This window comes from Laccaria bicolor, genomic scaffold (genome assembly GCF_000143565.1).
Source record: "Laccaria bicolor S238N-H82 LACBIscaffold_34 genomic scaffold, whole genome shotgun sequence".
Lineage (NCBI taxonomy): Eukaryota > Fungi > Basidiomycota > Agaricomycetes > Agaricales > Hydnangiaceae > Laccaria > Laccaria bicolor.
Window position 1 is genome coordinate 1 of NW_001889905.1, and position 25006 is coordinate 25006.

The following is a 25006-nucleotide window of genomic DNA, read 5'->3' on the forward strand; positions in this document are numbered from 1 at the left end:
CCTAACCCTAACCTAACCCTAACCCTAACCCTAACCCTAACCTAACCCTAACCCTAACCCTAACCCTAACCCTAACCCTAACCTAACCCTAACCCTAACCCTAACCCTAACCCTAACCTAACCCTGATACTCTAACAAACCCTAACCCTAAGTCCTTCGACTTCTCTCGCAGGATCTCCACCGCCCGGTGACGATGCCGCCCACCCGCAAACTTCAGTCCATACTTTGCTCTCTTAACCACCTCCACCTTCAGCTTCAGGTACGGCGCCCTCTCAACGTTTGGCTGCAATTCGTAAGATTCCACCTCCACGTCGTCCTTCAAGATCACGAGAGGGAGCATATTGTTGCGTGCGAATGGACGCACATTGGTGCTTCCAATAGTTGCGGCAAATGTCTTTGCCCGCGCCTCCACCAACTGTCGCTTATTGAACTGTCCAAAGTCCAATGGTGCAGGTGGGTCAAACAGATTAACCCGACAGTACCCAAATATTGCGTTGTTGCAAAGGGTATCCATCGGGTCAATCGTCGTGCTCGCCCCAACTCCGTCTCCCTTCGATAGTCCCTCCTCGTCTTCTTCTTCTCCGTCTTCTTCTTCTGACCCTTCGTCTCCTTTCCTCGCACCCTTCCCCTTTTCCTCCCTCGCACGTTCCTTCCCTTTCGTCGATTTCGTTGCTTTTGTTGATTTCGTTGCTTTTGTCAATTTCGTTGCTTTCGTCGATTTCGTCGCCGTACGCGCATTTACCACTGTATCCTCTTGCATCTCCACCTCGATTTCTTCTCCCACATCCCGTTCCATCGACTGCATACCTTCTTGTCCAACGTTAGTGCCACATTCATACCATGCATGGTATATCCGTTGATGCGACTCACCCGTCGATCCTGTCCGCACGTCTTTTTGCCCTGCGATAACGTCAGTCTTCTCCCATCCGACACATCTGCTCCACTCACCTTCTCCTTGCGTCATCTCCTCGTCTTTCCTCTTTTTCGGCACAGGACGCGGCTTCGGTTTCGTCGTTGTCGTCTTCTGTGGTTCATGCGAGGTGCTGGCCATGTCTTTGTATCAGTGAAGTAGAAGGTAAGTGTTGTTATCGAAGTGTGATCAGATCAGAATCAGCTTTGTTTACACGTATTGCCCTTTGGTTGACTGATCGGATCTCAACATCAGGATCTAACATCAGATCTCAAGATTAAATCTAAACATCAGATCTGATCTGACGATGAGATCTTAAAACCAAAACTGATTTGTGTCAGATGTACACATATCTTACAGTATACACATTGAATATTTATTTCATTGGGCCAACGTGGCGCACGGTCGAACACATTCNGACTTTGCGTAGAAAATAATCGTGCGCACGGTCGACGTGCGTACGCACTTGCGTCCTATGTACGTCATCACACATCAGTTCTTTCGTAGCAATTTCATCACTTCTTAGTCCCTTAATTTCATCCCGTTCTCAACTGCAGGTAACGCAATACTCTCATCTAACTTATGCTGATTCGACCTTGCGGACTGATTTTACTCATTTTTCTAATAAGACTGTAATGCCAACCCAAACCCTCTACTTTAGACCCCTATAGAATAAACCAAGTTCAACCATACTTAAGATGGACTTGGAGATCGTAAAGAACTTCCTTGGTAAGTCATCTCCTGGTATGCTACTTGCATGTCTGACTTCACTTGCACATGATAGACTTGATGCTGGGTTACTCATTCTGAGTGTATCTTGTATAGAAGATGGACTTCAACCCAGATGGAGATGGTAGAGAACATGCTGGGCTGACTCTGACTGTAAATCTGGTATGCTACTTGCATGTATGACTTACACTGCAAATGGACTTGTACAGATTGCTTGTACTTGCATGTCTGACACTAAGATGGTTCAAGTTCATGGATATGGACTTGTCCAAATTGGTTGACATCCATGACATGTATCACTTTGCTGATATGTTGATTGCCCACTTCATGGTTGACATCTTCCCTGCATACTTTGGACATGGTCTGGTCATGGTATGGTACTTCCATGTCTGACATACACTTGGTACTTGTTGCTGGATATCACCTTGTATACATTGCTTCACATGGAAGGACTTGGGTTCTTAAGCTACTGAGGCTGACATGGTTCAAGTTCTTGGATATGGACTTGTCCAGATAAGTTGACATATATATGGCTTTGCTGTAGGCACTTCATGGTTGAAATCTTGGCTGGATGGTTATGTGGAAGAGCAGCTGAAGATGGTTGAAGTCATCACTGGATAGAATGTCAAGTTCATGCTTGGGTCTGAAGCATGTCTGCATTGCCTTGACAGATTGCCTGAGTGGTTGCTCATCTTGGTGCTTCAATGCATAAATAACCTTCTTCCTGGTGAGAAAGTTGGAGGAGCACCAGCACTATACTTATGTTGTATGATGGTCAGACATCCAAGTTCTTAGGATCTGGGTTGTCTTCATGCCAACATATAGACAACTGCCAATACCTGTATTCCCAGCCAAGATGTTGACCACTCATCATCAAAATTTGAGAGGTGCCTTGCTTATGATATACAATGGTCCATTTAAATTTGCTAAGGTTTCCGAAGATGTAATGTCATTAAGCCGCCAAACAGCCTTGAAGGGTTACGATACTTGGTATGTGAAGTCAGATGTGTGAATCCAGCTCTCAAATTTTGAGCATTGCTCCGTACACCTTGCATTGTGATACCCACAAATTTTCAGATCTGTATGTCCAAAACATAATACTGATGGACTTTAAGTCACAGAGCTGCAGCAGGTAAAGAGTTTTGGCACAAGCAAACTCCGCTTCGTACATGCAGGGCTGTATTTCAGTACGTTGCTTCGTCCACCTTGAAACATGGCCTTCACAAAATTTCAAGTCCGTGCGCACCAAACTCACTTTGAGTGCACTTGATCATACATGAGGACAGATTCAGTGCACCGTCCGTCACTTTAAGTCACATCCACCCCATTTTTTGTAGACGTCTTTAAACACCATAGACGGACCAACCTACCAATTTTCAGGTCCGTGTGCATGAAGCTGACGGAATGTGCACTGGATTACATGCACCTGCGATGGCTTGACAGATTCAGTGCACACTCTGTCAGTTGACGTCACACGGACCCCATTTTTTTGTAAACATATTCGGACACCATAAACGGACACACCTACCCATTTTCAGGTCCACATGCCACAAACTCACTTGGAGTGCACTCAATCATACGCAGGAACAGATTCAGTGCACCGTCCGTCACTTTAAGTCACATCCACCCCATTTTTTGTAGACACCTTCGAACACCATAGACGGACGGACCTACCCATTTTCAGGTCCGTGTGCACAAAGCTGATGGAATGTGCACCAGATTACATGCAGCAGCGATGGCCTGATAGATTCAGTGCACCGTCCGTCACTTTAAGTCACACTGACCCCATTTTTTGTACATTGGTCCATGCGCTGTGTTTGACGATGCTCACAAAAGATCACACTCAGACACACGGAACTCACCCAGTGTGCACCATATCGATCTCAGCCTGCTTGACGAGGAACAGATTCAGTGCACCGTCCGTCACTTTAAGTCACATCAACCCCATTTTTTGTACGTTGGTCCGTGCATGGTGTTCGAAGACAGCCACCAAAAATCAGGTCCATGTGCCTTAAACTGACGGATGGTGCACTGAATCGATGGCGGCCCCCTGAAATGAAGAAAATATTTTTTTTGCAAAGATGGGTTTTAGAATGTGGGGAACGTTTTCCCAAAAAATCTAAGCTTTTTAATTTTTTTAGTAATCAGGTGCACCGTCCGTGGGAAAGGTGCACATCGATCTGAAAATTTGGATATTTGGTCACCATCCCCAACCGGAGCCAGCCACAAAAAATGGATGTTTGACTCAGACGTAACGGCATGTGGCGGCCAAATGCCGTTGTAATAGAGATATTCTGGAAGCTTCTATGAAGGCGAAAAAATTACGCGCCCACGAAAAACCCTGATTTTCAAGCTTGGTATTCTCATTCAACGCTCTAAGAAGGCGAGTAATGGTTCACACCTAGTCTTCTACTCAAAAAATCAACTCTAGGCCCATAGCGTCGTCGAATAAATCCAAGAAGCCAAGGAGTCCATCAAGGGTTGAGGCCTCACCCCTTGACCGCTGAGGTTAAATGCGTAGGCGAACTGTACGGATGGGAGAAGAAATAGAATATGCAGGTGAGTATGACAAGGACGCGTTGGATCCCAATCCCGTGGTCTGTAAATTCGTCCACCATCGCGCACAACACTTCTAGATTTACGAAGTGACAGCTTGTGGACGGCATCTCTCAATATCTGACCCCTTGTCGAGCATTAACCCATTATAACCCATTATATGCTCCACGCCACCATCCAAACTCTTCCGCAAAATACCCATCTTCCCTCATCTCCGCCTCCGTTATACGCCGCTCCTCCTCTTCCCTCGTAGATACACCCTCGACCGTTCTGCTAAACGGTTTGTGTAACGTATAATGCACAATCTTTCCTTCATCCATTAACTCTCCCCAAAGCGTAGAGCTCCGTTTTTTGATCGCCAGATTCATATTGTACACGTAGGGTAAGCGAACACCCTTCGCGCCATAATGAACGTTCAAAAAAGCCTGTTCGGCCTCCGTCGGCGGATAACGCGCTGTCGCTATGTTTCTCCTCATATCCTGGAAGACCTCCGTCGAAGGTTTGATGGCGAGAACTCCTGCATTGAAGGAAATGATAAACCCTCGTCGTCCACCATAAACGTTGGGAACCGCAGCAAAACTGAACCCTAACTCAAACAGCTCCTCGAAATTCCGTAGGACGAGTGTGTCAGCATCAAGATATACAAGACTTTTGATACCTAGTTGGTCGAAAGTCCAAATGTTGAGCTTGGTGAATTGGTCTCCGAATCTAGGGTGCACACCTTCGCCGTGGTGCGGTGGGGGGATGAATGCAACAGAGTGAGGTTCCCAACCCGCAGCGCGCACGATGCACAGCGCATTTGCGGAGACACGCTCTTCCAGATATGGAAGGATAAGCCGCGCGCTGACGTTGGTGGAACGAATGGAATACCCCAAGACGGCGACGCCTATGGCGTAGCTATCCGAGTACAGGGTAGATACGACTGCACGATTAGAGCTAGAGGTGATTGATGTGCTCTCGCCTTCGAGGGCGACTGGATGAGGGTTTCTGGTGTTCCGTAAGCTAAGTAAACACAGAATTCAACTGAAGCTTGAACTTGCATTCTTTGATAATTGTCGAGCGCAGTATATAATGCGTTGGGCGAAAGAATCCTCCAAATGGCGACCACTCCGAATAGAAGCGTGAGCCCGCCGAGTGCGAAATATCTTTTATGAACATGCCGTGTTGGTGGGTTCGCTTGAGAAAGCGGGTCGTAGGACCAATCCCGGAAGAACCACATGGAGGAAAATAGGAACAGGCAATCAGATAGATGTCTTAATGTTGGTCGAGGTGAGACACACCGACCCAAATCTGTAGATACATACATTCCGGAGCGGTCCCAACGAGGAACAATTTGCCAGATCATACGTCGTTTCGAACGACCAAAGAAAATGTACCGCTTCGGGGTACAGGTTGACTTCGGTGGCTTGAAGGCTGCTAGTGTTGAGGCGACGGTCAACATGATCGGCGAGGGGTTGCCGTGACTTCTGGGCCCCATTTAGTCATTTGAATATTTATCTGGCATGTGGCAGGACGGTGGGGGAGGAAAGAGGTTCGATAAGATCAATATAACTAGAGATTACGATGCGGATCACTCCAGAACGTCGTCTAATGTGCAAATGACGACAACCTAGTCCAATAGAGCGCTCAAAACTTCTAGTGACGAACCAAAGCCTTGCGCCATCCGCTTAACCCCTGGTCGAGTGGGGGCCGAGGTTTCGGCAAGGATTCATCCCAACGGTGGGTTTCTTGAAGACGCCTAACCCAGGCCTTATCCAAATTACCGCCGTACCTCGAGAAAGTGATCATAATGACGACAAAATAAAGGATCCCCAAGAGGAGAACCAGGGAAGTAATGAGGCGGGGCACGAAGGATTTGTAAGAAGATAATGTGTTTGTTGAGTTGTCGGTAGCTCCCGTAGTCCAGATGAGCGATGTTATGGATACGAGAAATAGAATCATGGACCTATGATACAAATTTCAGCAATTAAACAAAGAAACTGAGTAATCCGCAACATACCAAGCAAGCCAAGAGGCGGGCATAGCAAGCATAATCCACGCATTGAAGAGAATGGGACAAGAAGATTGTTTCGTTTCCTGAGAGCAATTAAAGATCTTACGCAAGCAAAATTGAAAGGCGACGTACGAGCGCAAACTCAGCCGCAACACTCGCTCTCTTCATCTCCGAAAACTTGGACACGTAAATCGAACCAAAAGTGAGGCTGATAAAGGCGCAAAATAGAGAGATGAGAGCCGGATATCGTATAATCGGAATCACCGCGACATCCATCTGCAATATGCTCAGAATGGCACTTCAAACACAAGAGATTTAGTTCAATGAATATGATGAGAAACTAGATCCTCACGAAAGTAACAACGCTGAGATGATATTGAACGTCTCCCACTCTTTAACCACCGTCTCTACAAATTCTTTCCATGCTTCAAGGAGTTTCTTGAACTTTTTTGCGTCAGATTTAGACGACGGGCGGCGTGGTCTTGTCTTATCCGGGTTGTCGCCTTCCAATTTCTGTTGTGTGATGTCCAACATAGCCCCTCGAATTTCTGGTACCGACATCCCAACGTCCTCAAACGCTCGAAAGACGCGCATTTGGTAAAATGTTGGTATTTGTAGAAATCCTACGGTGGAATAGACTTGATGTGGAATTGAATCGAAAACGGATTCCGTGATCATCATCTGGGGTTGGTGAAATTGGATCGGAGGAACGATGTATTCATGTGCTACAGGGAAAACGGGTTGGGGGGAAGGGAATGGAGGGAGCTGATGTCTAGGAGGATCAAAGTCGATTACGGGTGCCGGAGGAGAATGTGATTCTATGGGCCTGGGATAATACGTGGGTGAAGGTTGAATCGGTGAGGGGCGGAAAGATTGAGGCATGTGATCTGGAAGTGCATCTTGAGAAGGAGAAAGGTGAATATACAGGGGATATCGACTGGCTATTGGGGGGTGGACCTCGGGTGTGACGGTCGGCATAGAAGCCTCCACGCCAATTCCTGCATTTCTGTCTTGATGATTGATATCAAAAGCATTGGAATGAATGGGGCGTGAGGGATCGTCCCTTCCAGTGCGATTATCGACTATATGTCTGTTGTCGTTCGATGGTGAACGGTGGCGGCGGTGGGTCCTGGGGATAGTTGGTCGAGCGATGGGCGCAGGCGGCGTTGGAGATCGGAAAGAGTGTGGCTGCTGGTCTGGAGGTATACTTGGTCGCAGAGAGTGTGAACGGTCAACCGGAATGTGATGTACGTCAGCCACTGGAGGGCGGGGTGAAGGAAAGTTCATTGTAGACGTATGATCTTCCTGAGATCGACGTAGACCATGAAGGTATACTTCAGGCACCGCAGGTGCTGCAGATGTTTGAACATTAAATCCTGGGTTTCCAACAAATCGGCCATGATTGATATCAGAAGTCGTAGAATGCGCTCTATGAGAGACATCGTCCCTCCCTGTCCGATCAACGATGATATTTTGGTTATCGTTTGACGGTGAGCGACGGCGGCGGGATCTCGGGACCCGACTAGACGGTCGAGCGATAGTTGGATGTAGGGGCGTCGGAGAACGGGACTGTGTGTCTGGCTCCATGAGGATGAAAAGTGTGGTGGGTGTACAGAAAGCACGAGGGAAAATTACCTCAACATAATTGAGCCACGAGGCAAGGGCGTGAGACTCTGAGAATGATTGGAGAATGAGCGAAAATGCAAGTTCACAGTGCGCACCGAGTTATCAACCTCATTACTGCGATGTCTACACGGGCGGTAAAGCTGGCGTGAATCATACAAAAATGAGCCAAATTTTCATTGCACACTATCTTGAATCTCACCTGATATGGACGCAGGAGTTGACGTCGCTCCGGCAATTCAGCAGTCAGATTACCGGCCACCAGAAAACATCAAGCAGGTGACCTCGCTGGCGTACGTTTCTTGACTGAGCATCATTCGAGTACCTTCCTCAGCTTGCGGACTGCGATGATTTTGACAATCGTGGTTGATTGAAGTTAGAGAAATGAAAAGTCACATGACTGGAACGCGAATACATGAATATTATTTCGACATTCAACCCAAAAATCAAGCGAAAATAGAGAAGAAAAGAGCGAGGTTCCGCCAATGAAAGATTTTCTTGAATTGCTTGATTATGTGTAGTAGTAACGTCATGCACGCATAATCAGAAACCATTAGATCCCGAGTTGATCCCGAGCTTTCCCAGCCAATTTCTTCCGCTATAAACAAAAGTAACGTTGTCTCTCTTAAGACGTCTGGACAATAACAAGACAATAACTTTACTTCAATACTTCACAGAATCTATGAGCTGCGTGAGCTACCTTCCTCGAGTGGGTCAACCCCGCCATCAAACCCTCTCCCCCCCCCTGCATTTCAAACGGCGTAAATTGGGCGTAAACTAACACGTCGTGACCAATGGGAGTGCATAAGCAAGATCACGATTTACTTATCTACTTTTTCCCACTTTTTGACTTGCCACAAGTCAAAAAGCTGGAAACTTGGAAATATATCTATCGAAATAAAACCCATGCCGACCTGAATACATTCAAAAATACTTGCTTTTCAGAGTACTGAGCCTGGCTTTTTGTATTTGCGTCTTTCCTGCTTTTTCCGGCTTCTACAAGTAGAAAAAGTAAAACGCGAAAGTACCGATGTGGCGTGTACTCATTGAAAGTGTTGCGAAAATTAAAAAACCTGAGTTTAGATGTGATTTTGATCTTTTGTTCATTAATTCTGGAAGCTGGTATCTCAGGTGGGTCTCTGAGCGTTGAATCGTATGAGTCAAAAGGACGGTACTTATATAAATTGTGGAAAAAATGATGTGTAAATACTAGAAACCAACCTTCTTCTTGTCGTCGCCAGCGCGAGATATGAACAAGATATACTGACGCGCGGCCCGAGAAAGCCGGGCCATGACATTGAAACGTTCGTCCGAATTTGCATCTGCGCTCGTAGCCAAACATTATTTGATTTGCAAGTTGCCTTGACCACGTTCTGTAGCGTTGCGCTTTATCTCCGACTTGATACCGATGTCCTTCGGAACGTGTGACGAGCAAATCCGGATCCTAGAAGCCTTTAAATTCCAGGGATACGGGGTCTTCATTGGTATGCACCTTTTCTGCGCTAATGACAATAACAACAAGAACATCTCAACCAACCTTTTTTAGACCTCCGCGTCTTTTGTCAAAGTCATGCGGATTGTTCACGTTGTTTACTTAGCTGCGGCAGGCTGCGGCTCCAGCTGGGACAAACCCAGGAACAGGCGTGGCAGTGCGACCCTCAAATAAATTAAAATCAAAGTCCCCTTTCATCTCCCCCTCACCGTCCGCTATGGACCACCTCCCTCCAGCGGTCACACAGCACCCTCCACCACCCGAAGACGACGCATGGCCAACACTCCTTGTCCTCCCCTTCCTCGTTGGCCAAGTCGCATTCTTATCCGTATGGGTCGTCTCACAGCTCATCTACCTCATCTCTTCCGCATGCTACAAGAACCCAAATGAGAATCCTAGGTTCGCAGAGTTCTTCCCATACAGTGGTCCTGGTGAACTGATCATTCCGTTTGTTATAGGCTGTCAATCATCGTCCTGCCCGTCGGGCTGCTTCTGCTGATAACGAGTGTGTACCATTTGCGGATCTACCTCCGCCACGCGCGGAAACTCCACCTGCTTGCCGTTGGAATGTATTCGATGGCCACGCTTAGCATATGGGCGGTCTTGGGACTGATGATGGCCTTGGAGGATTGGACACATGATGGGAAACGGGATACGTTGGTCATTGTGTCATTGGGGATCTTCCAGCGGACAGGGTGGATTTATTTGTGAGGTTTTGTCATCGTGGGGCATAGTTGTTGTTTACTGACTAGATTCACTTCTGTAGCTTCTGGATACTCGTGTCCATGCTTGCTTTCACGGCGACCGCTTTTCATAGATTGGGGAAACCGGGTATGTGGAAATTTTCTTCTTAACGTAACGTCGAGATTGATTAAGGGCACACAGCGCCGCAACCTATTGAGATATAGCCGCACGTTTGAACGACAGTCAGAGCCAACTACGGACTAGATTATCTAGCCAAATTACACGAACTCCCGACAGCCACAGTGTATACGCCGTCCTGGTAACTTATGAAGATACATATTCATCGTACACCTAGCATGCCTTTACGACGATTGCGGGCTTAGTGCCCAATCTCACCTGATAATGTGAGGTTAGCGATGGTTATCGACCACCCAACGAAAAGATGGAACGGATTACGAAGTAACCAGCTTGAACTGAGAAACAAGGGACAATTTCGCAGAGGGCAAAGGCAAGGTGCATGAATTGCCACTTGATCAAGCTGTTGCCTCAGTTGTTATTCCGCCGTACGGATTCCGGAAAGTCAAAGGTGACTTGGTTTTTTGAAAATATATCCTTAATGACGTATACCCTCAATTCAAGGAAACTGCAGGTAAATATTAACAAGGGCTGTGTGTAAATGAGAAGCATAAAAACGAAGTGATCGAGAACATAGTGGATAACTCAAAATGGTTTTCTACATATGGTGGAGCAAAAGGAGCAGATGAGCAACATAATGATAACTGGGTATAAGAAGCAGAAGAAAATCTACGGTAGAATGGAAGGCGAGAAAAGGGTCTATCCACGGGAGGCACTGTGTCCGTGAAAAATTCCAGAACCTTGCGTCAGCTCACCAACACTCAACAAATAGTTGCCCCACTCGTCTAACCTGCAGAACCACTGAAAGTCAGCCAAATCGATACTTAAGGAAGGCAAAAGAAACTCACTCGAACCCACTCGGTAGAGTAGACCACATGGAAAGCATATCCTGATCGACTTCTGGGTATTGCGACTGTTGCTGTTCTACGTGCAGCAGACTTCCGCTCCCAAGTGGCGTGTGTAGATGTAGACGGGACATCCCGCTTCCACCAAACTGACTTTCCCTGTACACAGAATCCACGGATATCGAATCACCCATCAAGGTGGTAGATGAACCCGCACTCGGTCCCTCAGGAGATCTAGAAGAGCTGAGCGACATGGGGTAATGACGCGCCATGTCTTCTGGACCTGCCGCCAGCATTCCCTGCACACCGCTCCCCATCCCCGTTAAGTCTGATCCAGGAGAAGAGCCGGACGCGGTACAGCTGGGTGTGAACGCAGAAAAATTCGTCAAAGGATTTACACCCCCACTTACATACTGCCCGCCGGCACTTGGAGGGTACCAATGAGTCTGGTGGTCACCGGACGACTGCCTGATGGTCGAGAACGTCGTCTGCCCATAATCATCCGGCAACCTCGCAAGATCGTTACTACACATTGGTAACGCGAAAAACTGACGGGGTGAGGGTGGTTGTTCCTGCAAATTTGAGGGATGTTGGAGTCGAATAGGCTGTTCCTGCTGTTCGCCAGCCGCGAAAATTTGCTGTGGGAGTAGCGGTAGACTGATCGGTGTTGACGCATTCCCACTCACCCGCCTAGATCCAGCCATATCCCTTACCGTACCCACAGACAACATGGCGTCGTACGTGGGTTCACCGACCGTAGAGCTTTCAGAATACCTTCTGCGTTTGTTCGTCATAGGTGGACTAGGCTGTGGGAGAGGGAAATCACCCATTGTCGCCAACTCGCACAGGATATCCCTAAAAATTGATCTCGTATCAAGAAAAGGGTGGGATTGACAGAGAGCCATACCACAGCCGGCCTGCTGAATGCCACCGGCTTTCAGATGCCCTCAACATACGCATGCACTTGTGGACATCCACCATCTCCTTGTTCGGATCTGTGGATAGCCCTGAGCGCTTCGCTCCCCATATGCTCAGCAAGAGCACGATCCCAGAGGTGAACACAGGCATCTGAAGGAAATGGGTAAGCTTTTATCCTCCTCGTGTCAAACTCTCTGAATATATACCTGTGCTAGCGACGAGGGGCTGCGGTCCCTCTTCCGCTGGATATCAATGATATGACTACAAGCTCTGGCAGCATTGGTGCAAATCGCGAGGGACGGAAACGGCAACAACGATGGCTTGCTTGGGGATGGGATAAATGGGCGGTGGACGAGAATTTGAGTGTGGTAGTACGCCGAATAAAGGACGACAGATTGGTTGAAAATTTTAATGTCCTCGCGATGAGGATCCCAACGCACTGCGAAGTTCAGTTAGTAGTAGAATAGCAAAAGTGGATAATCGCTTACAATGATCGGGCACTGAACCTACCCACTTGTTCAGAGCCGAGTCGAGCTCCGCAACTATATTCTGCTCCCAGTTTGGACCGACAAAACCAAGAAGGTTTTTGGACTTGTTGATCGAATACTACTCACATTCAGTTCAAACAACGGGAGCGCCCGGAGAATCTGATAAAACTCACGATTGTGCGCAAAGCAAAAGATAGAATTTGGTTGAGCTTGAGGTACAGATTGAATTGAGTGATAAGGGATGCTTTGTTAGCAGGTTGCTTAAAGCATTGCGACGGATCAGGGTGCTCCCAGTATTCATCGTCGCATTCAATTGGCATGTCAAGGTCGAAGCTGGGAAGATACATTAAAAAACGGGAGCCCAGAGTGCCGAGGAAGTACTTACTCCTCCTCTTGGATTGCGCAGGAGCGGCCGAGAGAGGAACTAAACGCACGGTCCATGCATACCAGTATCCTGTATCGCAAAACCTGTTGGTTTTAATTTGTGATGAGTCATGAGGGTTCATACCAAAATGCACGCTTCCATAGCTCGTCCTCCACGGTCAGAGGATGATCCCGCGCTTTCCTCTTGTGTGCTCCAACCTCCTGCGCCAATCTGATACCGATCCCGACGAGGGTCCAACAAGATTGAGGGGCAGAAGAGTCTTGAAGAAACTGCACCGACAGCTGAAGGAAGGTTGAGATCGAAGGTCTTTGGAAGTGTGCACCAGCTTACGCAGTAAAATTGCATATCGTAGATCGAGGGGACCGCCAAAAGCGACTTTCTAATCATTTGAACCTGATCAAACCACTTCCAGCCACGTGAATGATGAGATCCCGTTCCATTGAGAAAGACTCGTGGGTCTTCTGAATACCGTGAACCATTCGCGCAAACAACCAGGAGCGTGACTGCAAAACCGTTGTTTGTGAAATGTAGCTTGTCAGCTATAGATTTCTCGAATGTGGGCCGGTGGAGAAGGGGTTGGTAGAGGTTGAAGTGTGTAAAGTATAGATCTACAAGCTGAATGACGAGGCCGTCTTCAGGGAACACGTACGTTAACGTTTGTGGCTGGCTTTCGACTTCTCGCTCCCACTACAGTTGTAAGCAAGTTAATAGCCACAACGAGTGAAAGCTAAGAGCTCACGGGATTGCAAGACCAAAATTCCGGACGCTTGTTTTCAAGATTCATGGAGGGGGCTGGTTGAACGTAATCACTCCCAGTGTACTCGCTCTTAAGCTCCATGGCGGTCTGAACGAGCATAGCACCACTTGATTTGCCAAAAAACCTCGAGTCAGGATTGCCAATCTCGAGTCTCTTCAGATTATCTAACAGAACAGCGTTGACAACGTCATCGTCTTGGTCATCTCTGGGATCGTCAGGATTGTTGACTTTGCTGATAGCAGATGCGGCTATATCGTAAGAAAGTCTAGGCGACCGCGCGTCGTCGTTTGATTGATGCGGCTTTCCAAAAGCCCTCTCGGAAGGCCCTTCCAAAGTAACGCCAAGTTCCGTCAAGACGTTATCATCTGGGCATAACTGGCGGATGTAAGGAGAGCGTATTAGCCCAATGAGAGGTTCAACATACTATTCGCAGGGCATTTTCTAACTTTTCCACTCTACTCTCCAACCTCTCCACGTATCTAGAAAGTCCGCTTGAACAAAACTTGCGAGCTGAGCATAGCGATCTGCGAACCCCTTAGGAAATCCTCGTTTCTAATCAAGCTAGATTAACAACGCCCACATCATAAGGTTGGCGCGTGTACCCACCTTCACTACTGCCGGCTCGACATACGTGCAATCGAAACTCCAAGTGACACAGTTTGTACATCGATTTCCGGGAATATTAGGCCCATCGCCTGACAAAACATCAGTACCGTCGAACGTCACGGACACCCGCTGCGCCTACATCGAACTGAACATGGATGAGCCTGCCGATGAATCACCAAGAAACGGTCAACGACGTACTTTTCTTCCTCCTGCAGATATCGCATGCTCGCTGTATTCGACGTTTCTTGGTACCCAAACTGTCGTCGTTGTGGTCCTCACCCCCAGAGGACATTGTGGTGGAAAGGTGATCAGAGGCCGGTCATTTGAAAACCTCAGTTCAGGTCAACGCCGGCGGCCGTCCGGAGAAAGCGAATTTCTTCCGAGATATTCCCGTTACGGGCCGAGAGAGAACTTGAACTATTTTGTAAATCTGAAAGAGATAATCGAGCGTCGGGCGAGTTTTCGAGTTGTGTGTCTGGTAACCCTCCTGCACAATCGTGGTCAAGTTCATGAGAAGAGAAGAGAGAGCAATAACCGACCAATTCTAGACATTGCATCGCCCAAATTGGGGCGAGTACTAGATGACACCGAAGACGGTTCTGGCTGCATCGCCGGATCATCTGGGATGTAGCACAGTCAAATGACAAGGAAATCGTTCCTTAGCATGGCCTTCTTGCAGGCCACCAAGAGTAGATTACAACGAGCTGCGCGAGCATGGGGAGACAGATGATTCACACGATCAAGGGACGATTGGAGGGAAGATGGGGTCTAAGCAAGGTCGTTGGGAGTCGAAGAAGCATTTTTGCGTGACGGTGTAACGAATTGACTGTTTCAAACGTCTGGAAGGAAAGAAGATTGATACACCTGAGATGTAGGCTAATAAATTCCAATGTATGACAATGGAAAGGCAACGGAAAGGAGGAGTCGAAGCCTTGGGCCCAGGGGAGCTTCGTAAGATGGTTGTAAGATGGAGAGATTTGGTGGTTGAAGCCCCCGTTTGGTCCCCGTCCTGTTTGTTGAAACCCAGGGTCACAACCAAATACGTTCGGGCTTTCAAGTTGCCGGTAAGTATACTGACTCCGTCACTGCAGAATACTAACGATGGAAGAGTGAACTCTCGAAATGAGTAACTGGGAATGCTGACCCCCGCTTTCCTCATAATTCTCCAATGATTCTCTTGAATCTCTTCCCTCTCCCATCTTCATCCGTACAAGATCCGTCGTCAGCGCGTCAGCAACGACCAACGAGCCTGTTCACGTCCCCCACGGTCGCGGTTGCAAGTCTGATGCCGACTACCTTACGTTCCGTCGCATCCCACCTATTGGGCACGCCCTCCAGATCAACAGCTCGCCGCACTATGCTTCACATTCTATCCTACGAGGATCCGTTCCAGCCCGCTCTCTTTCTTTGGCTAACACCGCAGGTAAAGACTCCAAGTTAGACGAGGTCCTGAGTAGGGGGAAAATCATCCTTGTCGCGTGAGATGGGGTACATCATGCACTACCGTTACGCTACCGACAAGAATACTGCCATCATTGGCTTGGCGCAAACTGCATGTGAGTTTCCCTTTTTTTGACGCATATATGCGGGTTTGCTCATAGCATACGTGCGTATACCCCGTTGCAGGTCAGTGTATGTGTTTCACCTTCGCCTTATCGTCAACAACACATACCGTCATATAATGACAAGTTGTCATGCCTTCGTACATGGACGGAGCGACGGAGACGATCCCAAGACGTTAATCTCGATGGTCGCATCCTACTCGTTGATTTCAACACGCTTTCCGCGGAGAAGAGTAAACTACGAACCATTCCCCAGGGTGGGTCGCCGCCTATTCTGATTACGGCAACCAGCGAGCGCATACATGTGAGATATGGGGCCGTATTTCTAATCACAATTTTGGATTCAAATCCTGGCGGTGCTCTCGGGCGAAGAATCGCGGTCGAGGACTTCGCCTTGTAAAGTTGCGGGCCAAATTCGGAAATCCATCCTCATATCTTGAACAACTCTCGTCGCTATGGAAAGATTGTGAGTTTTGTCGTTGGCGTTCTTTATTCAATTCTGATGCCTATGTATCGTATATCGGTGGCTATATTCCAGAGAGGAACGCTCAAGCAACATGATCTCGCACGCATCCACGAAATCGTTCATTATCACTTTCGCTTTCAAGCTCCACTTTCACGCTTCTACAAACAACATCGCCGCCGCTATCGTCGACCCCGACTGATCAATCGCCGCAATGCCATGACCCATAGCGTCATGGTAAACGCGAGTAAATTTCCCCTTCGCCCTTTCCTTGGAGATTGGCGCTCGTTTCGTCTTGTAGCCCTGCTACTCATTTGTAAAGAACTTTGGAATTGGATGTCGATGAAGGTGGGACTCCGGAAGAGGACGACGTGATCTGCGTGAAGCATTTTCGTCTCCTGGGTTTTTGCGGAGGATCACATGTATTTTCTTTGCAAGTGTACCTTCGCCTCTTTCGATCTTGTATTTTTTACCCAGCTCCAAAGCCTTTTTGTACTAAGTATCGAAAAAGTTTTACATCAGAATGTTCGATACCGAGGATGCAGGTCTTGTAAACTCGCAACTCGATGGCAGGCTTCATCAGCCCTAAACTTGTTGTTCAATCGCTCCATAGCTAACACACTCTCCGCCGTCTACCCACCTTTCTGTTGAAATCGACTCAGCAAGCGCGTGTGATCAAGGCAAGGTCGGGAATACTAATATTCCGGTTGTCTCTGGGTGACAGAGGCAAACGGATGAGTAACTACAGTGCAAGGCCTCGTATATATACGTAGACTACGAAATATAAGGGGGTAAATGTAAAATACCCCTATGGAGCCACGGAAACAATCAATGGAAGGAATGTACCTGAAATCCAACTGAAATCCATAGATGGGGCGCATTGCGCATGCTCGTAAAGCTCCCGAAATTCCAACACTTTCTGTTCTCCTTGAATAGAACTAGAATGATTACTGTTCATCGCATCGAACGTTGCACATCAAATTGAAGCATTTGGCCCTTCGCCGTTTTCAATCTTAAATTACAACAATCTGCTTTTGGGTTCTACAAGTACAAATATATACGACAAAAAAGCCCAAAATATCTAGAGAGAGAGAAAAAAACATTAGAGGTTATAAACTCGAGGCTGCGTGCAGTAGGCGGCGAAGTTGTTCTGAGAAATAAACGCTACACCAAGGGGAGCCAGGATATCGAAACCCAACTTCCTGGAGCCAAGGCAGACTTTGAGGACCTCACAGTGGTTACGCTCCGTGACAGCGGTCTGGATAGCTATACCTCCCAGTGGCTGGCGAGGATCTGATGATGAGTATCGAAGGACAAAGCTTGGAGCGTCGTCGATGAATTGCCACTCTTTATCGACCGCCCGAAGATAAGTGGTGTTCCCAGAGTCTTGGAGCGAAAAATTAAGATAGGGCGAAATTTGATAAGTCCCTGTCATACATGGGACTGGAACCGTAGTCGAGTTGATCGTCGTTGCGCATTGCGCTGAGATGGAATCGCTTTTTCCAGGGGAAGCGATTGATATGGATTGTATGTCTGGTTGGAGGTCGGCAGGAATGACCCCTTGTGATACTGCGCCTGCGAATGAGAGCGTTTGGGTTGTTGCGTTTGGGTCGTTTGACATGCCAATGTAGTCGAAGTAGTAGACTTTGGTGGTTGAGTCTGGGGTTTCGGGGTAATAGAATGACATGAAAGGCTGTCGAGAAGAACCGAGTGAGGGAGATTGGATGATGGCTTCTCCCGCGAAGGAGTCACAGAGGTGCGTCCATTGGTACTATAAGTGTGTATCGTTAGCAGGGGTATTCGTGTAAACGCATTTCGTCTTACCTGTTGGGCGAGGGGCAGGCCGGCGAATGGGGCAAATAATGGGCCAGCGCACATGACAAAGGCGATTGGAAGGACGATTGTGAGATGGAAGGTCCTGCTCAGATACTTGATGAATTGTTTGTATAACTTGTCCATTGGGGACGCTTTTGTCGTTTCACGAGACTTCCACCATCTTACGAGCTCGAAATAACTGGTCCACACCAGGATATTGATGACGCACACCATGTATCCACTGACGTACACTGATCGACAATGTCAGGGCGGGTAGAGCGATGAGCGTGGTGAACATACGACATATGGAAAAGGGTTTCCACAACTTGTGGTGGGCGGTCACTATGTTACGGTGGTTGGGCTTTGACCCTCCTTCCACGTCTGAAAGCGAGGAGTGTCAGATTTTGTCATTCACAGTTCGAACGTACAAACATCCCAAAATCCAGGCGGCTTGAAGTGACGAAACGGAAAGCCACGCAACGATGACTGGTTGACGGCTGAGCTTTGACACACACGCAGTTCGGTGTTCGACTTACCGCCTAGCCATTGGAGGGGTGACCAGGAACCGCGCCGTCTTTCCAAAAGATCTTGTTCCCAGGGATTTGGTCGCCCAGTCAGTAAAAATCGGACACCAATGCAAAAATACCGGGGCATGCTCTTGAAGTAATTGCATATATCGCTCGATCGCTTGACGAGCAATTCGCCGACAGCAAGGAAGGGGGGTATTATAGAGAAGACTGAAGTCACCTAGAATTGCGATATAGTTAAATGTAGATGGTTATCATCGGACCATTATCACCTGGCCATAGTTAAATTGATAACCATCGAATGTTAGCCCCCTGGCTATCCCAAGAGACCAACTCCAGTGAAAACACAAAACAACAAGAAAAATCATCCACGGGTGAGACTGCGTAATAACGAACCTAGCGATCTCATGTTATCCCGTCGAGCGTGTTAAAATCAAATGACCTACCAACACGCCATCGGTACATACCAAATCGTAAGAAAAATTCGCTTCCATGGTGGGATATGTCGCGATTCACGTCGCCGAGTTTGATATTCGTAAAATATGTCGTATCTGTGGCGAACTAGATAAATTCCGTATATCCAGAGGCCTAAGAGCGACACCATTCCTAATCCTCCTCTTTCCTTGATGTCATTTATCAAGTCCCGACCCATGACATCAAAAACGCCGATGAAGTTGGACGTGATCTGGAACTCAGTCCACAGAGATAGTGTCATTCCGTGGCAGAGTGCACTATCGCTGAAGGCCTTTGTGTAGAAAGACGTCATGAGATTAACAAGGAGCCAAAGAAGGGGTAGGGTCAGGCCGAGGTACCGCACAACGGCCTTAGAGGACATAAGTTTCTGAAAAAGAATATTGGGGCGGCTGAAAACGTCTCGAAATGAAGAATAGACGAGATAGACGGTTATCGGAGAAGCAGTAACGGCGACAGCATAATGAGCATCAAACAAGGATAGGTCTCCGCTCCCGATGCTTGACGCCGTTGCAATGAGGATTGGATAGACCTGAGATAAAAGCATAAAGATCGAGGTCTTCAAATCATGGCCTGACCAGCGAAGGAGGATCGCTATTCTCGAGATGTGGCATACGTTTGAAAAGTTCCGCGAGGGTGACTTACGAAGTAGAATGTTGATGGAAATATCTGCGTTTATGCGTACGTCAAAAAAGTGATCGAAAGACATAGAACATACTGGACACTCCTACTGCAATCCCTCCTACGTCTGGGTTAACGGGGCCAGTACGAATCGTCTGAGCCGTCAGGCAAGGATCCTGAGGTAGACTGATGGAATTCATGGTCGAGAGGATCAGAGGAGGTTTGGGGTTATAGAGATGAAAGAGGCGGATATTTGGGGTTTTCCTCAATTTGATGTTGTGCGGTTGCTACCATATCCACGGTTCGAGTTATACTGTTTTAATGTTGTGTTCTCATGATCTAACCAGCAACGTCAGAAGTACGGAAAGAGAACTAATAATGTTGCTTGCCTTGGGCTGGCTTCGGACAGCCTCGACCTCAATTTGACAATCATGACGCAAGGTTTGATTGCTTTCCAGGTACCCGTGCATGCAACATTGTGTGGCTCCTTTCTGCGGATTTCTCATTGAGGTTGTACAACAGCACTGCCCTGTGTGAACATTTAATTTTAGGGCACGGGCAACTTGAATCATGTTCAATTCATTATCAATCGACACCTGATGTTAGCTGCTTTATGAAAATAACTGAAGGAATGAAACAATCGTACTTTTGAACATCGCTCACGCTGAAACGGGAGAATGATCATAGGCGCCGAACGACGTCCAGGTGTCAACACAAAGCCAAGACGCTGTTGTTCGGTGAAGGACAGCCTCAGAGGGGAAAAGGTGCATGTTCGACAAATGAGGCTTAGTTCGGAAAGACATGAGCGCTTCAAGTTGCCAATGAGGCAGCGCAGTTGAACGTCTCAACTAGGCAACTTGAGGGCGGTTCCGAGGATCTGGTAGTGGGAACCTTCGTGTAAGAATGTGGAGACGAAACTTAACCACTTCATGAGAATCCGTACCTCGAGGACGATCTCCAGATGAATCGAATTCATGTACTTACATAGATCATCGTGATGGGCAACGGACGTGTTTGTCCTTGTGAGGTCGTACTTACCCCGATGTAACTTAAGGTTAGCGGCAAGTCGACTTGCTTATGTGGGCCGATTTAACAGGATCTCCCTGATCCCCGCCGCTTTGGGACGGCGCACGTGACCACGTGACCTCGCGCGTCGCGTCCTTCTCCCTCTTTTCTTGTCCTCGCCCGCCGCTTCGTCCCACCGCTTGGTCCCCTCCTTAAATTTTGCACGTAGTACACCATTTTGTAACGTTTACACCTGAAAATGCAATTTTTTTTCCAGTCCCGGCTTTCCCCCGGGCAAACATGGTGTCCTTGTCCAAAATGGACCTCACATTACATCCTTGATTAGGGTCTGGGCACCACATTTTTGGGAAATATACAAAACTTTCAGAGTTCACTCAGAGTACCTGCCACTGCATGTTCACCGCTTTTTTTAGCTCTTCAGAGAGATATTTGGAAGGTGGTTTGCTGCAAGGGACTGAAAATAAGTCAGAAAAGCACACATAAGTTGGCATAAGTGCTTATGTGCGATGGATTTAAAGCCTCGTAATGCCAACCAGCTCAATTTAACGTGCATTTCCATGAGCTGGCATATCCCTGCACCCAATTTAAGGGTCTTTCAGCTCAGGGACCCAACTCTCTGCTATATCACATTGGCTCATGAATCTTTCTGTTCTGTCATTCAAATTCATGTAATGTGGATAATATTGCAGGTAAGAATATTTACATGAGATGTAGTACAGTAGGGTAGCAAAAATGGACTTTGAAAATTAAACCTGGCCTTCCAGTTCCTAGATTATTGACGGGATCTTCGAGAGCACGCCACAACGTACGTGGGAGAGTGCAGGATTCAGGCGGGAGGAGGAGGATCGTGCGGAGAGGTTTGAGCGCGAGGCGTGGATGGTGCGTGGTGGGGTGGTGAGGTAGTTTACGGTGCTAACGGTGACTGTTGATGGGAGAGACACGGGAAAGCGCGGGGGAAACGATGGGTGAGTGTGGGTGTCGAGACTCGGTAGCCCTGGTGGTGGTAAAGCACTGTTGTGCGTGCAGAAAATTTAAATCATTGTAAGTATATAATATCATTGTATCATTGAATTTAAAGACATACCTTGTAGATCCCCTGCTTCACGGGCCTTCTCTTATGTCCCAGCTACTATCACTGGTGGGAACTTTGCAAGGGTATTAACTTTGCAAATCCGTTTAATTGACAATATTCTGCCCCGCGTTGCTTCCACATTGGACCGATTTTTATAAAACTACATTCCTAGGTACTCATACATGTAATCTATGTATCCTAGCTATCTCGACAGTAAAAAATGAACTGCAGAAGGTGATACAGGCTTGGGCATTTGTATACACATGGGTTTGTGTCACAGACCCTATGTGTGACGCTGGTAAACCCTGCTAAGGGGCAAACTGGGAAACATTTGCCCTCGCCGCCGCGTTACTTTGATGTGACTGATCTTGCAAAGTCGATGCCCATGTATGGAGATTTGAGCATTCTGTGTATTTTGCCTCGTAGCTCTTCTCCCCCACCTCTATCAGTTCAGATATTATTCTAGTTAGATTCAGAGTTACTTTAAGATGCATCACCATCCCAAGTTTTAATAAAATAGGCCCGGAGTCCCTTTCCTGTACCCAATTCATTCAAATTTGCAAAGTTCCCACCACTGATAGTAATCCCCACTGCCCGATGTATTGCGGTGCATCTTTTGCCCTTCCAACGCGTTCTTGTTTGCACTTCGCAAATCATGCTCGAGCGCACAAACACGAATGGCCTCTTGAAGGCGAGAACGCGACGGAAGCGGAGCTCCACGTGGCGTAGCGTTGAGCGCGTCGCCTGGAGGGGGTTGGCCGCAGCAAAGAGGGGCTTGAGAGATGGAGGCGAGAGAGGAAAAGGATGGAAGTCAGGGTAGGTGGGCTAGAAGAAAATGATTTCTCACGGAAAACGGAATCCGCTGATGGGCGCAATTTATCGAATTTAACATTCAGTCCCTTAAATCGAGGGAAATAATTGTGCTTATCTCAACAAAGTTGCATCTCCACAGCTTTCAAGGTGACGCACCAATTGGGTTTTTGCTCCCTAAGATCAGGCGAGCTGGTTCGAGGAGCGTGGGGGCTCAAGCTGAGTCGACGCATTGAAACTGTTCAAGTTTGGCATTGGGGCACAATTTTTCGAAGAAGCCTAGCAAGTGTCCATCCTTTCATCCACCAAACTTTATACTGCATAACAACGCCAATATCATCCTTGCTGCGCTCAGCCCCCACACGGTTTACAATGCAGCTCCTCGATCTCCCCAAGATCTCCCACTCGAGATTCTCGTGGCGATATTACATAGGCTTACTTTCATCGACGTTTTCTCATGCCAAAGAGTAAGCGAGGCTCCATGAGATCCTCACTGACTGCACCTCGATTCAAAGCCAATCTAAAAAAAACATCGCTGGCGTTCAAGACAACCCTGGTACAAACTTCCTACCAGTGACTGTTTAAAAGTGCTTCTCGGAGTCGAGCGCTCGTGGGCTTCTAAAGTACGACCCGGCGTTGCCTGGTATCAAGGAATGGGGTTGCTGAGGAAACCGTTGGGGTTTCCACAGAAAGAGCGGATTCTCGATAGTTTTATCCCATACATAAAGGTACATACATACAACATTCAGAAGACCAATCTATACCAAGGAATCAATCTGGGTGCTATGCGATGTAATACAGGGAGGTCTGCAAAAGAATGGAAAAAAGGAATGCCCAGTTAGAAAGCGTCAAGCCCTCTAATGTTAAGTTCATAAAGAGATTATCCGCGGTAGACGGCCGGTCCGGGAACGGTGTAGGAAGTAGGAACAGGGTAGTAGATGTTCAACGTTAACTCGGGATCTGTAAATTGCGTGTAAGCATGTGACAAACGAGATAGAGGGTATTTCACGTACCAGGGTTAGAGAGGTAACCAGGGATCGCAACCTTGGATGGGTTTCCAGAGCCACCGTTCATGACCTCGATTTGGGCGCACGAGACAAACCATTCGACAACACCAGTGCCGAGGTGTAGACCGGCTTGTTCAACACGGACTAGGTACTACGGGGGGGAATCAGCCCTTGAAGTGAACTGATTTGAATAAGGATTCGTACCTGGCCAGAAGGAACATTGTTGGGGATGGTCGTGGTGAGCTGGCTGAGCCCCAAGTCAGTGAAAGAAAAAGGGTCAAAGTTAGCGCCCCATTCAGCGATCTGAGTATGCCGGTGAAAAGGTGAAACACTGTAAGCATAAATATGGCAACTTGAATGAGCTTACCTTGAACCAATGCTGACCGCTTCCGTCCCAATTGAAGGCGTCTGTAGGCGATTGACCAAGGTAGATGGCGGCCGGCCCTTTGTGGTAGATGGCAACGTCAACGTTGAACCCAATAGTATCGCCCGCGTTGACCTGCACCGTCTCACTAGCATTACCAGGGTCATGGTTGCAAGTGGCGTCGGAGGAAGTGATGTCATGGAATGGAGTGTTGTTAAGTGGTTGACGAACGGCCTGCGTGGACGTCTTAGATCCAGCTATGAGGGTGTTGAAAATGTCTGACGGCGAAGGGTGAGCGAGACTTAGAGGCTGGGCGGATGTAACATACAATGCGCCGAGGTGCTTTGAGCGGCGAGGAGACAGAACCCGAGGATGGCTGAAAACTTCATCTTATCAAAAGAGAGTCACAAGGAGACGTAAGAAGATGGGTAGTTGAGAAAGAAAGGAGATGGCGTTCAACGGAGAGATGGTGAGGCATTTTGTACGCTTGACACGGAAGAAAATTTTATCTGAGAGAGGGCTCAAATTTCAGCACTGAATAGAAATGATCGAGGGAAAAGAAAATACTCTGAAGTAGATTTAAAGATAGGATGGAGATCGCATTTGAGCGGTTGTTCAGTTTCAGTGCAAGAACCTGGGGACCATTTGTTCAACAAGAGAAGGAAAGCCGCCGTAACTTAGCTATCAAATTGCTTCACATATATGAGTCTTATAAAGAGAAATTTTACTTTCGTTGGCGAATGAGACAGGTGTGCAAGTGAGGGAAAAAATTGATCGGCGTAGTAATTAGCCAAAGCTGTATATCTATGTGTGTGCGTATTTATAGTTTGGTTAGGTCACGTGTGCGCTGTGGTGAACGCTCTATACTTCACATGCAGCGCGGTTTGCTGGGTCCAGCAAGCTGGGCATCAAGGAGAGTAGTGGTGAAGATGAGAGTGAGACAGATGTGAGACAAGGCGGTTTTGATGAAAATCTGAAAATGTGCGATTGGGCTGTGGTTATAGTTGCAGTTGCAGTTGCAGTTGATGGGGAACGTTGCTGCCATATCCCTTGGTCGTCCTCCCGGTTGTCGTCGTCTGAGCCGTTTTCGGAGATGGAGTCTGTATCTATGCCTGTTGAACTGTCTGGAAAGAACGCGTTTCGGAGT

General features: G+C 47.7%; 8 protein-coding genes across 8 annotated transcripts; 2 read left to right on the forward strand and 6 right to left on the reverse strand.

The window, feature by feature from the left end:
• Positions 1–3647: 3647 nt before the first annotated feature.
• On the reverse strand, positions 3648–3900 carry LACBIDRAFT_307136 (uncharacterized protein; the record flags this gene model as incomplete). Its single annotated transcript, XM_001885863.1, has 2 exons — positions 3648–3758; positions 3814–3900. 2 exons carry the CDS (start codon positions 3898–3900, stop codon positions 3651–3653), a joined length of 195 nt encoding a protein of 64 aa, XP_001885898.1. The 3' UTR covers positions 3648–3650.
• A 441-nt stretch (positions 3901–4341) lies between these two features.
• On the reverse strand, positions 4342–5414 carry LACBIDRAFT_307138 (glycosyltransferase family 8 protein; the record flags this gene model as incomplete). The annotated part of the gene is made up of 2 exons (XM_001885864.1): positions 4342–5182; positions 5236–5414. 2 exons carry the CDS (start codon positions 5412–5414, stop codon positions 4342–4344), a joined length of 1020 nt encoding a protein of 339 aa, XP_001885899.1.
• Positions 5415–5830: 416 nt separating this feature from the next.
• On the reverse strand, positions 5831–7775 carry LACBIDRAFT_307139 (uncharacterized protein; the record flags this gene model as incomplete). The annotated part of the gene is made up of 4 exons (XM_001885865.1): positions 5831–6140; positions 6195–6271; positions 6321–6486; positions 6541–7775. The coding sequence occupies 4 exons, from the start codon at positions 7773–7775 to the stop codon at positions 5831–5833; spliced, it is 1788 nt and encodes a 595-aa protein (XP_001885900.1).
• A 1745-nt stretch (positions 7776–9520) lies between these two features.
• On the forward strand, positions 9521–10387 carry LACBIDRAFT_295213 (uncharacterized protein; the record flags this gene model as incomplete). The annotated part of the gene is made up of 5 exons (XM_001885789.1): positions 9521–9702; positions 9762–10010; positions 10070–10134; positions 10212–10306; positions 10343–10387. The coding sequence occupies 5 exons, from the start codon at positions 9521–9523 to the stop codon at positions 10385–10387; spliced, it is 636 nt and encodes a 211-aa protein (XP_001885824.1).
• A 434-nt stretch (positions 10388–10821) lies between these two features.
• Positions 10822–14413, reverse strand: LACBIDRAFT_307141 (uncharacterized protein; the record flags this gene model as incomplete). The annotated part of the gene is made up of 14 exons (XM_001885866.1): positions 10822–10912; positions 10971–11822; positions 11875–12035; positions 12092–12324; positions 12374–12491; positions 12547–12706; positions 12759–12827; positions 12882–13039; positions 13089–13445; positions 13498–13890; positions 13940–13994; positions 14048–14067; positions 14122–14210; positions 14320–14413. 14 exons carry the CDS (start codon positions 14411–14413, stop codon positions 10822–10824), a joined length of 2850 nt encoding a protein of 949 aa, XP_001885901.1.
• Positions 14414–15616: 1203 nt separating this feature from the next.
• Positions 15617–16387, forward strand: LACBIDRAFT_331430 (uncharacterized protein; the record flags this gene model as incomplete). The annotated part of the gene is made up of 5 exons (XM_001885790.1): positions 15617–15677; positions 15723–15727; positions 15748–15916; positions 15940–16149; positions 16377–16387. 5 exons carry the CDS (start codon positions 15617–15619, stop codon positions 16385–16387), a joined length of 456 nt encoding a protein of 151 aa, XP_001885825.1.
• An 861-nt stretch (positions 16388–17248) lies between these two features.
• On the reverse strand, positions 17249–19780 carry LACBIDRAFT_307142 (uncharacterized protein; the record flags this gene model as incomplete). The annotated part of the gene is made up of 8 exons (XM_001885867.1): positions 17249–17917; positions 17971–18212; positions 18262–18342; positions 18394–18447; positions 18498–18708; positions 18761–18884; positions 18935–19628; positions 19678–19780. The coding sequence occupies 8 exons, from the start codon at positions 19778–19780 to the stop codon at positions 17249–17251; spliced, it is 2178 nt and encodes a 725-aa protein (XP_001885902.1).
• A 3588-nt stretch (positions 19781–23368) lies between these two features.
• On the reverse strand, positions 23369–24248 carry LACBIDRAFT_307143 (glycoside hydrolase family 61 protein; the record flags this gene model as incomplete). Its single annotated transcript, XM_001885868.1, has 5 exons — positions 23369–23448; positions 23502–23646; positions 23700–23798; positions 23863–24137; positions 24188–24248. 5 exons carry the CDS (start codon positions 24246–24248, stop codon positions 23369–23371), a joined length of 660 nt encoding a protein of 219 aa, XP_001885903.1.
• Between the last annotated feature and the right edge of the window lie 758 nt (positions 24249–25006).